The sequence below is a fragment of the Patiria miniata genome, unplaced genomic scaffold (genome assembly GCF_015706575.1).
Source record: "Patiria miniata isolate m_02_andy unplaced genomic scaffold, ASM1570657v1 HiC_scaffold_29, whole genome shotgun sequence".
Taxonomy (NCBI): Eukaryota; Metazoa; Echinodermata; class Asteroidea; order Valvatida; family Asterinidae; genus Patiria; species Patiria miniata.
In genome coordinates, this window is record NW_024037068.1 from 6,768,295 (window position 1) to 6,782,959 (window position 14,665).

The following is a 14,665-nucleotide window of genomic DNA, read 5'->3' on the forward strand; positions in this document are numbered from 1 at the left end:
GATAAAATTAGGGTCCAAAATAGGTTCCTATTTGCACGAGAAAATGTAGGGATGCCATTGGTAACTTTGGCAGTATGCAGGCTCAGCATTACCGGCAGGCTTCAACCCGGCTGATGGGCTTTTAAAAAGAACTTTTGCAAATGGGAAAGACACTTTGGAAACATCCAATCAGTTTCCAATCAAATTATGACTTTTGATTAACTGATTGACTGATTTTATTTTAACAGAACAAATAATGTAAGCCGCTAGAAATCTTTATTGCTGCAGACTAGTATTTGTGGTACACTAAAATAAATCTGAACAGTATTAGAATCCATAGGGCCTACATCACAAGTTGCTCATAATTTGCATACAATCGCGTTGTGTGCAATCAATGTACAAACAGTGCAAGTTTAAGACTTGATAAGGGAATATTATCCATCAGTATGCATAACTGGCATTGTTAGAGCCATTATATTGTCATGTACACGTATCTTTCAGCATGTTCAATAGGCCTGTGGTCGGCACCATCAAACTTGTCTGAAAGACAACTTAAAATTGAATTGTAATCTTTTAATTATGTTGATACTTAAAGGATGGTAAATTGATTTAATTGTATAGCCTAGCCATTTGTTTTGTTTTGCAAATAACTTGCCACAAAACTGTCTGTTTGGTGCAATTAATTAGCTCTGGACAAACAGGTGCCAGCAAGCTCTGGACTGAACAACGGATCCTCTACACAAGGATAAACGACTCATCTGAGCTTGTGTGTAGGCTACACAATGTACGGAACGGTTTGTCACATTTGTTTTAATGACAATACTTTAAATTGTTGGTTCACATGAGAACAAAAAACCACATGAAGCGTGTGTTCATGAAATGTCACTACAACAACCCCCTCACTTGTCAGGAAAAAAACGTGGAACATTTAAAATATTTGTACAAGTGCACTTTTCAAACAAATTAAGCAAAAATGATGTCAAATAGTTATCGTACATCTAACTGGAATAGAAAGTTGCACAAGATATATTTCTTGAATATACATATATACATTTCGATATGTTCCCGTGTAAAATTCAAGTGGTGATGCCTTTAACAATAAAAACCTATCACAAAGAATAAAAAAGAAAATTAATTCTATTTTGAGTCGCAGTGCACGCATAGAATGCTCAGCATAAAATGCTCGGCTGATGCCAAGGTTTCCGAGTCAAATTGACCCGGCAAAAATTATCAATACAAAATTGACCACCAAAAGTGTCATAATAGACCTGAAAAAATAGCAGGTCAAATAGAATCCTTATACCCGATCAAATCTTACCTGGGACTTTTTTTTTAAGTGTAGAATAACCCAAACCTTTTCGTATACTTTGTTTATTAAATACATTGGGAATATATGCTATGACCCCGGCCACAATCTTACAATGATCGGACCCATATGTCTCACTCATACGGTTTCTTATGAAAACTAATTGGTAGCTTTCAATGCATCCCCATCTGGCTCCTATGAGAAAACGTACATGTGGCCTACAACTCTTAATAAACTCTCGGGTCAGATGGACTCGGAATTGGGGTCCAAATTTGCCTTATCTTTTTCCAGGTCATCATTGACAGAGAAATGTGTCATTTTTAACCCGGAAAGGGTTAGGCAAATTTGGACCTGGGTTTCTGGTTAGCTTGACCCAGAAGTTTTTACAGTGTAAACTACTCATCGTGCACACACCGTTATGCTTACGGTCTTTGAACTTCGGAAGTGGTCGTCGCAGCAAAAGGCCTTCAACATTCTCAGAGTCAAGCGTGGGAAGTGTCTCCAAAAACGTGCTGCAACAGCATAGCAGAATCCAAAACTGTATCCCGAAATTTACTGGCGTGTACATGTAGGACTATCTGTCAGTATTGAGACCGTGGTGTACATGTACATTCATAATGGACACGGGTGCATACCTATGTTACCCAATACAAACCGGGTATGTTCCCCAATACCTATGCTCCCCAACCCCAACCCTAACCCTATAAGGATTTGGAGGAACATAGGTGTTGGGGAACATAGATATTGGGGAACGTATGATAGGCCCCATAGACACCATGCAAAAGTACCCCTTCAACACCTGCAAATAAAGTGAGACCACCGGGAGAGGCATTCCAACGCACTGAACTCCGGGGGGACGAAAGAGTCGGGCGGAATGATCCAAGACAATGTTCCCGGGGAACATGAGTGATGAACTGGGTAGTCCATCAGGTCGTCATTACTGACACTATACAGTTATGTCACATGAACAGTTCTCAACTAATACAATTTCCAAAATCCTATACATGGAACAACAGGGTCCATTCGGAAAAAAAAATGACCAAGAGAGCACTCGGACTATATAACAGCTCTCTGGACTGGAATAGACAAGCGGTTGAAAACCATCAGTTCTCCAACGTTATGTTCTGTTTTCTTTTTACCGCAGAGGATGTAGGTATGCTTGGATTCCATAGCTACCACTTCTATATTGTGGTGAAAAGGGTGCAAGTCAGACCTGGATTTAAGCTAGTGTCATTATTTCTGGCCGAACTTTATTAAGTCATGATCATCACCAGTGCATTATTGTTTGAAGGGTGTCGATCACTGGTTCACCAGAAGTGATGGATGAAGAGTCTGCTATGTAAGCCTGCATAGCGAATTATTCGGATTTCGTCCATCCAGATGATCTCACCATGACTTTGGTCAGGATCAACATCAAAGAGTCGTACCAAGCCACTGGCAGTGGCTTCAAAGATGGCCTCTTTGTAATATCTTTTATCTTGGCCGATTAATACATAGAAGGAGCACTTACTTCCATTTCCTCCAGTTTGATAATATTTGGACTTGATCATTGTGTTTTTAGTTACTAATGTTCCAAGAAGATCAAAAGCGAACATCACGCTAGACGAACGGGTGTCCAAATGTTCATGTATTATTATCAAATTATTCACCAAGTATGGAGTCCACCGTCGAACACACAGAAACGATGTCTCCTTTTGACACTCTCCGGTGTCCAGACTCCAAATGCTAATGACGTACATATCACTATTGCGGTCGGCGCTAAAACCAACGACAACATTATCCCCAAGTCTGACTTGTGACTTTTCTCCAAAGTATTTTAGTTTATGCAAACGCTTTCCGCTACTCGCATCCCATACGTGAATGTAGTTATTAGAGTGAGCAGCAGCCAGCAGCTTATTCCGGTAATCGAAGTCACACCGTCTGTCGTCCCCTGTTGCATCATCCATTGTAAGCCGGCGTCGTTTTCCGTCTGGGACACCCCACAAGTGAATGTAGCAACTTTCCGTGAAGAAACTCGCCCTCTCGTGCGTACTAGCGATGATCAATTCACCGTCAAAGAACAATGACTTGATATTCCCTGGCCAGCATTCCTCCGTCACATGTAGCATCTGTCCTGTCCTGGCATCGAACACACGGACTCTCCCATCTAGACAACCCGCCCCCATTACGCCATCTTTGATCTTGATCATTCCCATCGAGTTGGCTAAAGTCGTACGTATGACACACTGATGGGTTTCCTTTCGAATGTCGAAGACGTGGACTGTCTCACTGGAGGTACACATTGCCAGAAGATCCTCATCGACAAAAGCATCTTTTGGGAAGGTACTTGAGAATGTGTTTCGATCTAGATCTTATTCCTTGAAATGAGAGCAATTCGTAGCCCAGTTTCTATTAGATGGTGAGCTCTCATGTAAACGCCTTTCCATCTGCAAGTGCTGGTTAAACCCGAAGTGTTGTCATCAGTAACGATCCTATCATTTTGGAAGGTGACGCTGTCTGGAAGGCGACTTGCTTCGATTTCGCTAGCGTCAGTTGCTTGATCGGAAGGTCCGTAGGAAACTTTCTTGGCCAGGTCTGTAGTGATGCCGTAGTGCTCCCATCCTCTGCTTTGGCAAAGAGGGCGCCATAATGAATCATGGTTGGTTGCATCGCGTAGCCGACGGCTGCATGATGCCACGTGACACAGGTCAGATGAATTAAGATGTTGGACAATAGTCTTTAATATGTCGTCAGGCACGGCGTAGATAGAAGATCCAATCGACGCCACAGAACTGCAGTGACTCTCGCTTTCACCTTCAGAAATTTCGTTGGTAGCCATCGTAGAAGATATCTGTAACAAATGAAACTGTTTCCGTTTATTTTATAGTGATCAAAGAATCAGCTCAGCTGGTAACCTGTTTTCACTTGACATTTAGTTCGTGTGCCTAGATTATTTCGTTTTATACAACGCCTAAATAAATCCCCGTCATCTGATTAATGAGTAGTTGAACACATGCCATTGAATTATTCGATACAAAAGGCCACGCCCGGCCGCACCGCAAGAAAATAAAATCTCTTATCCGCGATAAATAGACGTATCATTATGCCGCCCGCGGTCAAACTATTGATCTCTGACCAATCAGATGAAGTTGATTTATTTGCTTGTATAAAAATAGAATGAATGTTTCGCATTCGTGCAATGGAAAACATAATTTCACTCGGTGCAAGGTGGAATGTTCATTTCCCTTCGAAGTTCATCGGGAATGGAACATTACATCGGTCACCTCATGACATTATTTTTACCACTGAATTCCCCATATTCTTTATTTGTATACTGTATTACCATGTAATGAATTCGGCTATATATGTTTTATAGGGACACGTACTCTCGGCTATTTTTGCGGTATCAGCTATCAGGCATTAGTCCTGGCATAGCCTGTCGTCATACGTATGAAATCATCAGAAAAAGAGTATTAGATCGGCAAACCCCTTATGTGAAATGTTAACAAGGAAATGATAATTCGTCATTAATTATAAGTGGTAGGGTGGTGGAGTTTTCCAAGCTAGAATGACATGTACTCTCACTGACATGCTCGATCAGAAATTTCTGGGAGCTGCGTGCTCATGAGGATCGAGTCACGTGGTTGTGATTTCTGAAAGTAGTGGTTTGAGTACAAACAAAATCAGCTTTTTGACTCCAGTGACCCCATGATGACCTTTGATCCCAGTTTGGTCATGTGGCATGTCGGGGCTGGGCTACTGTTACTTGACAAAGTTTGGTTGAAATCGGTCACAATATGTAGGAGCAATATAGACAATGTCAACGTTTGTTACTAAAACGGAGAGACATGGTGATTTGTTGAGCTGCTATCCCGCAGCTAAAAGCCATTTGAAACGTACCTTTCAGAAAGGAATGCAGTTCACATATCTCCTTTACAGATATACCAGTTAAAACATCCACTCACAGGTCGCAATTCCAGCGATATGCTGATCAAAATGAACAGTTAACTGTAAGGGTACGTAGCTGTATAGCTGTGCATAAGCCAGTCACTGCATACGACATGTACAATTCGGAACTGTTTTTTTTCCCTGCACGCATACGTGAACACTGCGAGTTCCGGTGTAATTGCTTCGGTGTATAGTGGAATATAGGCCTACCCCTATACATAACAATAGCTTTAAGGTTAAACGCTCAAGTTGAGTGGTCAAGCGATCAGCCTGGGCGCATGCACATTGTAAGTGTGACTGGAGTAAACTGAGGCACACTTCAATGAAAATGGTAAAGAAAAGCTTTGCTTTGAAATCAGTTTCTCTTTGACAGGTTTCGCTGCGTCATGTTCTATTTTTGAATATGACGGCATTTTGGTTCCAAACAGTGCGACCCTTATGGGTGCAGACCAGTAAATCGATCCGAACTTGCCTACGCCGGCCAAATCACGATCATTTTTGCATGCCCGCAAATTCTTCAGTATTAGAGCATTTTGAAGGCCGTGAACTTGATGATTAAAAAAAAAAGGTTGGAAGCCGTGCAGAGGACTGCGAGCTCGTATATCTGTGAAATGTGGATGATCATTAGGCCCAAAAATGGCTCTATTTTGCAATGGAGCGTAGGCTTCCATTTTCAAAATAGCGATGGGCTTCATGACTGCTTTTATGGAATTTTCTCTCAAAGGTCATGATTAACCCCCAGAAAATAGAGCAGAAAATAAAAGATGATGAAATAATCTTTAATTTGATATACGTCTTAACACGTATTTTTCCTGAATTTCTGAAGTGGGGGAATTTAACATTGGGGTCTATGGAAATTTATGTTCTGGTCTGCTTTAGTTTCAACATGACGTCGTCCGTCGTTGCGGTGCGCATGCGCTATATTTCACGACAGTGTTTTTTTTTCAGGGGGCGTGACCTTGGGGCGCGTTTAAAAAAAGGGGTCACCAATGGTGGTTCCGCAACAAATGCTTCCAAATCTGAAGGCCGGTCCGATACCGTCAGCGTATTTTTTTTTCCTAGGAGGGTTAGGGGCAATGTCATGAATAATTCAGTTTTTTCTTTGAATCATTGCAAGACTTAGGTTCTCGTTCTATTTTCCCCTTAATTTAAAATTATCTCAGTGATAAATTTGGAGAAGAAAAATAGCTGATGAAAATGAGCAGCGACGACGTGGATTCGAACCAGGGATCTTTGTATCCATAGCTCATCTCACTATCCACTAGGCTACTGTGTGGCAGCTCAACGACAACCGTTCTTTAAAATGCTTTAATGTATTGTAACTAGTTGAGTAACTAACAACAATGCTGTTGATGTCATTGTCCGTTCTCATGGATAAACATGAATTATTCATGACATTGCCCCTAACCCTCCTAGGAATAAAAATTACGCATACCGTCATCCGATCACAGCAATTTCAAGCGAAAAAGGGGAGGGGTGATTTGGGGTTGGAAGGAGCATAACTCAATTAAAACCCGTTGGGGGCGCCCCACAGCAAGGCAGCCACAAACAGAGGGTTTGTTTTCAGGCAAGACATCGAATTCAGAGATTTTTTGGATGGAATTTTTGTGGATGGAATTTTCTCCCAAACGTCACTTGTTTAACCCCCATAAAATTGAACAGAAAATGAAAGATGATGAAATAAGCCTTCGTGTACGTCTTGAGAGTTTTGAGTATGTTTCCTGAATTGCTTAAGTAGGGGCATTTATCATTGGGGTCTATGGAAATATACTTACTGGTCTGCAACCTTATGTCGCAATGTCGCAACTCTCTCCATACGGCTCTGACCGCGAGTGTTGGAGAGCGCCATCTATAAAGCAAATTCACGCGTAAATAATGCAGAATCCTTAAAAAAATCCTGGATCTAGATCCGTCATCACTTCCAAAGTCTAATGGATTTCTACTTTTACCAAGGACCACCCAAAAACACATTTTCATGCAAATCCGTCCATAATCTTTTGATCGAGTTATCTTGTTAACAGACAAACCAACCAGCCAACCAACACGATGAAAACATAACCTCCAAATTGGCGGAGGTAATAAGTAAAGTCTTTTTAAAGGGAAAATACAACATTTGCAAACATCAAAAAATAAAACTACCAAATCATTTTGAAATACCTTGCTGGACTGTTATATGACAGTGTAAAGCATCCTGTAAAATCATGGCACCTGCATGGTATACTATCATTTTCAAGAAAAGTGGTATTTCTGTATCAATTTCCAACGCTGATCGGCCGATCAGCGTTGGAAACAACTGGTTTTTTTTCAAATACTGGCCCCAATTGACCATCGCACTTGTTTGCAATCGATTGCAAACCCAATGTATGTAAACTGCTCTGTTTCTTCTTATATGGAGTCAGGGAACCAGACTACAGGAAAATGATCGTTTTTCTTGGTTTTTATAGCATTTTCGAACCCAAAACCTCAAAAAAGTCAGTGTAACTATATTTGCTACTATATATTTCCAACCCCCCAATTCCATCCATTTCTGAAAGTTACAGCAAAAGCAAATGATGTATATTCCCTTTAAACATGGAGATCACTGGCCGCGTTTTGGCGCTCTTAACCTGAAACATATTTCTGACGTCACAGCCACCACAGGGAAAAAAAATGTTTCAAGTGCACCGCGAACACGCCTCTGACCACGGCAACAAATTGTCAGTGACGACACACTCACTTTGCAAACAAGCCGTCCATGTATAGGCTACTTTATATGCTTAAGAATGGTGATGGGGGAAGGAAAAAATTGGAGAAGAGGAAGATGTCGACAGCAACATGATAATTTATGTCAATGTGCTAATTGTTAGTAGCGACTGTAGTTTATCATGACGTAATAGCTTAGGACCATGATGACGACCGCAAGTGCAGCAGTATATAGCTTCGTCATCACAAGAAATCCATTGACCTCAAGGTAATTGTCCGTTTGAGTTCATGCTGTAATTCAAAATCAAAACTTTACAACAATTCCACAATAGACCCTCTATTTCGAGTATATTGGTCTTCAAAAATGCATTGCAATTTGCATGCCACTGAAAAATTGCCTGTGTTAATTTTACCCAAGAAAGGGTGAAAACTGGAACTACCCAAACTTGGGTTGTTCTATAACCAATTGTTTGGGTTGGATTTTATGTTAAATTCAACCAAAAGTTGTAGTCATACAAGACCAAATTAAATTTGGTCTTGAATGACCACAAGTTTTGGTTGAAATTAGCAGAAATTCTAACCCAAACAACTGGTTAAAGAACAACCCAAGTTTGGGTAGTTCCAGTTTTCAGCCTTCCTTGGGTAACATTAACACAGGCAATTTTTTTCAGTCTAGTGTGGGTTCAGAGATTTTATCAGCATGTGTTAACGGTCACAACGTCAAGGCGCGGCTCTGTGCTATTAACCAAATAATTTAGCAAACACAAGAGGGCGACATTGCTCACTGTCTCGTTCGGAGAGATACAGGCAATAAAGTCTGGAGTCCAGACGAACGGATAATTCTGACTCTTTCGTATAGCCAGACAGCCGTCACATTCAGAAATAGAATATGACGCAGAGTGAGAAACCTAGCTGCATCAAAGCAAACCTTTTTTCAAAGCAAATCTATTTTTACCGGGAAAATAATTTAAGTGTATCTCAGTTTTCTCATGGGTTTACTCCAGTCAAACATAAAAGCGCGTGCACCCAGGCTCATTGCTTGCGCATTTTGTACTTGACCGTTTGACCTTCAAGCTATTGTTGTTGCCATGTATGTAGGGATAATGCCTTACTGCACACAAGCAATGCACTCTGCAGTTGCACGTGCATGTACATGTACATGTACTGTACATGCTGTACACGTGCAATTGAAAACAACTGTACTGAATTTCGCATGCTCTATGCAGAGGCATGGCATGACCAGGCTGGCTTGTACACAGCTACAGTTTACGTACACTTAGTAGTTAATTTAACTATGACTTAACTGTGCATTATGATCAGCATATCACTGGAAATACGACCTGTGTGTGGATTGTTTTTACTGCCATATCCGCGTTATATAAAGAAGATCTGTGAAGTCTGCATTCCGTTCTGAAAGGTACGTTTCAAATTAGCTCTACTGAGTGGAGCCGTTGAACTACGGTACCCTCCATACGGTACCCTCCATACGGAGGGTACCGTAGTTCAACGGCTCCACTCAGTAGAGCTAATTTGTTTCAAATGGCTTTTTAGTGAGCTATCTCGTTCCGAGCGTAAACTCCGAGTCCCTACCCTGCTGCTTATGGCGAATCATTTTTCCTTATCTAATTTTCATTTCCCGAGGATCTCATTATATGTAAGTCTACAGGCTATGCCATGTGATCCCGTCAAAATAGCCAAGAGTTTCCCTGTACGAGAAACATAGCTGACTTCAGTACATGGTAATACAGTGTACAAATAATGTATATTTAGCCAGCGCCGGCTAAATGTAGGTAAACGCTATTGTTCCGTGCAGGTTGAACAACGCCCTCCACATTATAAAAGTTACCATAGTGGGATGTGGAAGTCCGCGTGTAAGTCATGGATGGAGAACCGGGTTCAATTCTCAGCCATAGCGACATATTCGAATTTTTTTTCATCCCCAAAATTAAGAATATTTGTCTTTTATTATTTAAATTGACTCCAACATTTAATTACAGAATATGACATTTTCTTTTTGTGATTCTTGTCCCTGGAGGGTTTTTTTTAAGGGAAATGAAGTCCGAAATAATAAAGTCGTAAAATGGTTTGATTCCCATCTCGTGAATACGAAGTCACTGTCACAACGACAATGTTGGCGCGGAACCAGACTAAGATTTGTCACGGTAATAATTTCCAAGTCCCTCCCCCCCCCCCCAAAAAAAAAGTCGCTGTGCAAATGTTCAGTGCTTAGCCGGCAAAATATTGTTTACTTAAAATTGAGCCGGCGCGGGCTAAATAAACACTGCCAATAATGAATGTCTGTGAGTGCAATGGTAAACATAATTCGGATGTTATGCTCCACTCACGCAAGGTCGAGTGGAAAGGTGCATTCCTCCTTTCACCGAATGAATTCTATTTTCAATCCCAGGAGAAATTCAAATCGCATTCCATTAAAGGTGGGATCCAAATGTTGTCCCCATTGATTCTCACTGTGTTCCATTGTGATATATTCCATGCGCACTCAAAATTCATTGGAACGGGACTCAGTGGTATTCGGTTGCAATTTTCTTGGTTGCACGAATGTGAAACATTCATAATTAAAGTGAATAAATCATCTTTTGATTGGTCGGAGCCATCTCTAGTACTTCTGTGTACCGTGGAAAGAACTTTTTGGCGGTGCGGCCGGGCCGTAGGTAGTGTATTTAATGACACGTGATCAACTACCCACCAATCAGATGAGAGGGATTCATTTAAGCATTGTAGAACACTAAATAATCTAGGCACACGAATTAACTGTCAAGTGAAACAGGTTATACCAGCTGAGCTGAGTCCGTGGTAAATATAAAATAAACGAAGACACGTTCATTTGTTACAGATATCTTTTACGATGGCCACAAACGAGATTTCTGAAAGTGACAGCGACAGTCTCTGCAGTTCTTTGGCATCGCTTGGATCTTCTATGTACGCCGTGCCTAACAACTTGTTACAGATAATTTTCCGACGTCTTAGTGCGTCTGACCTGTGTCACGTGGCATGTTGCAGCCGTTGGCTACGTGATGCAACCAATCAGGATTCTTTATGGCGCCCTCTTTGTCAAAGCAGAGGATGGGAGCACTACGGCACCACCACAGACCTGGCCAAGATAGCGTCCTACGGACCTTCCAAGCAAGCAACTGGCGCTACTGAAGCAAGTCACTGCAGCGTCACCTTCCAGAATGATAGGATCGTGACGGATGACAACACAGCGGGTTTAACCAGCACATGCAGGTGGAAAAGCGCCTACATGAGGGCTTACCATCTGAATAGAAACTGGGCTACGAATTGTTCTAATGTCAAGGAATTAGATATAAATATGTACAGGCCCCATGATGTCTTCTCAGACCAAGCTTTTGTAGATGGGGATCTGCTAGCAATGCGTACCTCCGATAAGACAGTCCATGTCTTTGACATTCGGAAGGACACCCTTGAGTGTGTGATCCGTGAGGACGCTCCCAACAAGAGGGGAATCATCAAGATCAAAGATGGCGTAGCCGTGGTGTCTTGTTCCAGTGGGACGGTCCGTGCATTCGATGCAAGAACAGGACAGATGCTGCAAGTGATGGAGACAGCCGGGCAAGGGGAATTCATATCATCGTTCTTTGACGGTGAATTGGTCATCGTGAGTACCTACGACATTTGGAGATACGTCAGACGGGACAGTCGTTACATTTACGTGTGGGGTGTCCAAGACGGAAGACGACGCCTGCTGACAATGGATGATGCGACAGAGATTGACGGATGGCGCGAAATAGATTACCGGAATAAGCTGCTCGCGGCTGCCCACTCTGATAACTACATTCGCGTGTGGGATGCGAGGAGCGGAGAGCGTTTGCATAAACTAAAATGCCCACAGGGCGCCTTCGGTGTTAAACTTGGGGATAACGTTATCGTTGGTTTTAGCGCCGACCAAAACAATGCTCTGATGAACATTATTTGCATTTTCAGTCTGGACACGGGGGAGTGCCAAAAGGAGATATCCTTCCTGTCTGCCAATACGTGGGATCCGTACTTGACGAATAGTTTGATAATGATAGTAAAAAAAGGGCGGGTTTTCAATTCGATGTTCGCTTATGATCTTCGTGGAATATCAGTCACTAGAAAAACACTGAAGGGGTCGATACTCCATCCCACTTACACGGATCATGACAATGGAAGCAAGTTCTCCTTTAGTGTGTTTGACGAAGAGGAAAGACGGTACAAAGAGTTCATCTTTGAAGCCACTCCCATGGGCTTGCTGCGACTTGGTGCTTTTAGTCGTGACCTACGCGATGTTGAAATCATCTGGATGGACGAAATCAGAATGCTTCGCTATGACACACGTCATAAGAGACTCCTCATCCATCATTACTGGTGAACCAGTGATGGCACCTGACCAAATGAATGCACTCTCGATGATCATGACTAATAATGAACATCGACATTGTCAGACATGTCAGAAATACTGACAATAGGTCAGATCTGGTCTCCATCTTTTTCACCAAATTATATATAACTCGTTATGGACTCCAAGCGTAACTATATCCTCTGCAGTGGAAACAAAACACTCGTTACTAGACAGGTCGAGTGCACTATGATTGTTTATACAACACCTGAATATATCCCCGTCATCTGATTGGTGGATCGTTGATCACATGCCATTGAATTATTCGTACCAACGCACGAAGCGCGAGTGGCGCGCAGCGCACAGTGCAATGGAAGTTATATTGCACGGTGAATAGAACTTCCATTGCACTGTGTCACTGCTGCTGGTAGTGGCGCTGTTTTAAATCGAGATAAATTGAATATGATTGTTCTCAACCTGTTGAACAGTTTGCATTAATAAAATGTGATGAACTTGTCGAACCTTTTTAACAGTTTTTACCTTAATAAATTAGCTATTAAAAGTCAACCAATCAGATGACAAGGATTTATTCAGGTGTTATATAAAACAAATAATGAATGTTTCACGTTCGTGCAATGGAAATAATAATTTCATTCGGTGACAGATGAAATGTTCCATTCCACTCGGCTTCGTCTCGTGAAATGGAACATTTCATCTGTCACCTCATGAAATTATCCTTACCATTGCACTCACAAACATTCATTATTTGTATACTATTTCAGTCCACAGCCTGCTGTCATAATAGTTACACTTTTGTGTTCCTTTTACCGAATGGACCCCGTTATTCTATGGTATAGGACTTTGACATTGTATTGGTTGAGAACTGTTCACGTGACACATTGTAGAGGTATATTATGACGACCTGATGGACTCGACGGAGTACATCACTTCTTCTTGTTCCATGGATACATCGCCTTTCATTATTCTCAAAGACATTTTGAACAGTATCGTTTCCTCCAACCGGAGTTCGAATGCGTTCGAATGCCCCTCCCCCTGTGGTCTCTCTCCCTTTGTAACCGTTGAGGGGGTACTTGCACATGGATTCCATTTTAATGTTCAACAGTGATCTCAATGTATACATGTACGCAATTAACAGAAGAAATAAGTTTTTGCATTTGAGATCATCCTAAAAGGGGCTTGGGCGGTCATTTTCTTTTTTAACCCGATGTTGCCATGCACGTGTAGAATTAGATAACGCTTTCTCGACGATACTAATACTTGAGACCGTGTTTGGAGACGCATTCCATACTTGTCTCTGAGAAATAGGAAGACCTTTGGTTTGCTGTGATGACCAGGTCTGGAGTAAATACAGACCTGAATCCTAATGAGGTCACGCATAGTAGTTTACATGTGCACTTCCCATGCATGGAAGCCAGGTTGGGACAAGAGAAACATGGCTTCCATAAGAAAGAATGTGTTGTTATACCTCTGTCTTGGATTCGTTGGAGTTGTGATGTAAAAATCACGAAAACAGTCGAACGTTAACTTATATGCTTGTCGCGTGCTCGAAACAGCTGGTCGTCTGCTAGTTCGCTGCTCCCACTCATGCGTGAAAACATGTTGGAAAATAGCGAGGGTACCAACGATACCAGCGTTGTACACCGTGCGTACCGTGCGTGCAAACTCAAAGCACACTCCCTGTGGGATACGCGATACCCCACAGGGAGTGTGCCATAACTTTTTATAAACTTAACACTTGATCATTCTAGGCCAATGGAAATACAGTATTTAAGACAGAGGTATAACAATACTTGTGAGCAATGTGTGACATGATGATTCAGGCATATTGATTATTTTGCATAATTATTTTGACCGACTTTGTAACATGACAATGTTTACTTACAACATCACCCGCAGGACAAGTTTCCTTGACTCTGAAAATTCTAGGGTCCGCGATTTGATCAGGATTCCGGGTTCTGGTCAAAATTACACGTCTCTTGGTCATTTTCCCCGTCAACTTGACTCGGAAACCTAGGCACAGTGTCATTTTGACCATGAAAAGAATCAACTGTGCATGTACTATGTATGGGCGGGCTCTGATTCCATTCAAAGTATGTTATAATATTACTGTTCTCTTATTATGGTTTTCTTTTTTGTTATTCTTTAGCTTCACCTTTTACATGCATGTTCTGGATCTGATAGTGGTTTAATAAATAATCTGATTATGAGCCACTCCGGGAAATGAGTATTTTAAGTTTTCTTTCCATAACTGAGTAGCAGGCAGGTCTCCCAACAAGCCTGTGTGCTGATGATGTCACACTTTGTTTACATCTACACTTTCCTATGGAGACAATGGGGCCCACGGTCCACTGAGCACCATAGTAAACAAAGTGTGACATCATCAGCACACAGGCCTAGGACTTATGCAGCAG

At 41.7% G+C, this 14,665-nt stretch overlaps 2 protein-coding genes across 2 annotated transcripts; one reads left to right on the forward strand and one right to left on the reverse strand.

Annotated features, from left to right (window-relative positions):
• Positions 1-750: 750 nt before the first annotated feature.
• On the reverse strand, positions 751-5,342 carry LOC119735405. Its single transcript, XM_038209105.1, has 2 exons — positions 5,165-5,342; positions 751-4,115 (listed from the first exon to the last, which is right to left on the reverse strand). Exon 2 carries the CDS (start codon positions 3,565-3,567, stop codon positions 2,593-2,595), a length of 975 nt encoding a protein of 324 aa, XP_038065033.1. The 5' UTR covers positions 3,568-4,115; positions 5,165-5,342; the 3' UTR covers positions 751-2,592.
• Positions 5,343-8,990: 3,648 nt separating this feature from the next.
• On the forward strand, positions 8,991-12,555 carry LOC119735124. Its single transcript, XM_038208817.1, has 2 exons — positions 8,991-9,311; positions 10,749-12,555. The coding sequence occupies exon 2, from the start codon at positions 10,761-10,763 to the stop codon at positions 12,264-12,266; it is 1,506 nt and encodes a 501-aa protein (XP_038064745.1). The 5' UTR covers positions 8,991-9,311; positions 10,749-10,760; the 3' UTR covers positions 12,267-12,555.
• Positions 12,556-14,665: the final 2,110 nt, after the last annotated feature.

Bases quoted from the DNA above. Each gene is read 5' to 3' on its own strand.
- LOC119735405 (XM_038209105.1), bottom strand. From the start codon at position 3,567: ATGTGTACCTCCAGTGAGACAGTCCACGTCTTCGACATTCGAAAGGAA.
- LOC119735124 (XM_038208817.1), top strand. From the start codon at position 10,761: ATGGCCACAAACGAGATTTCTGAAAGTGACAGCGACAGTCTCTGCAGT.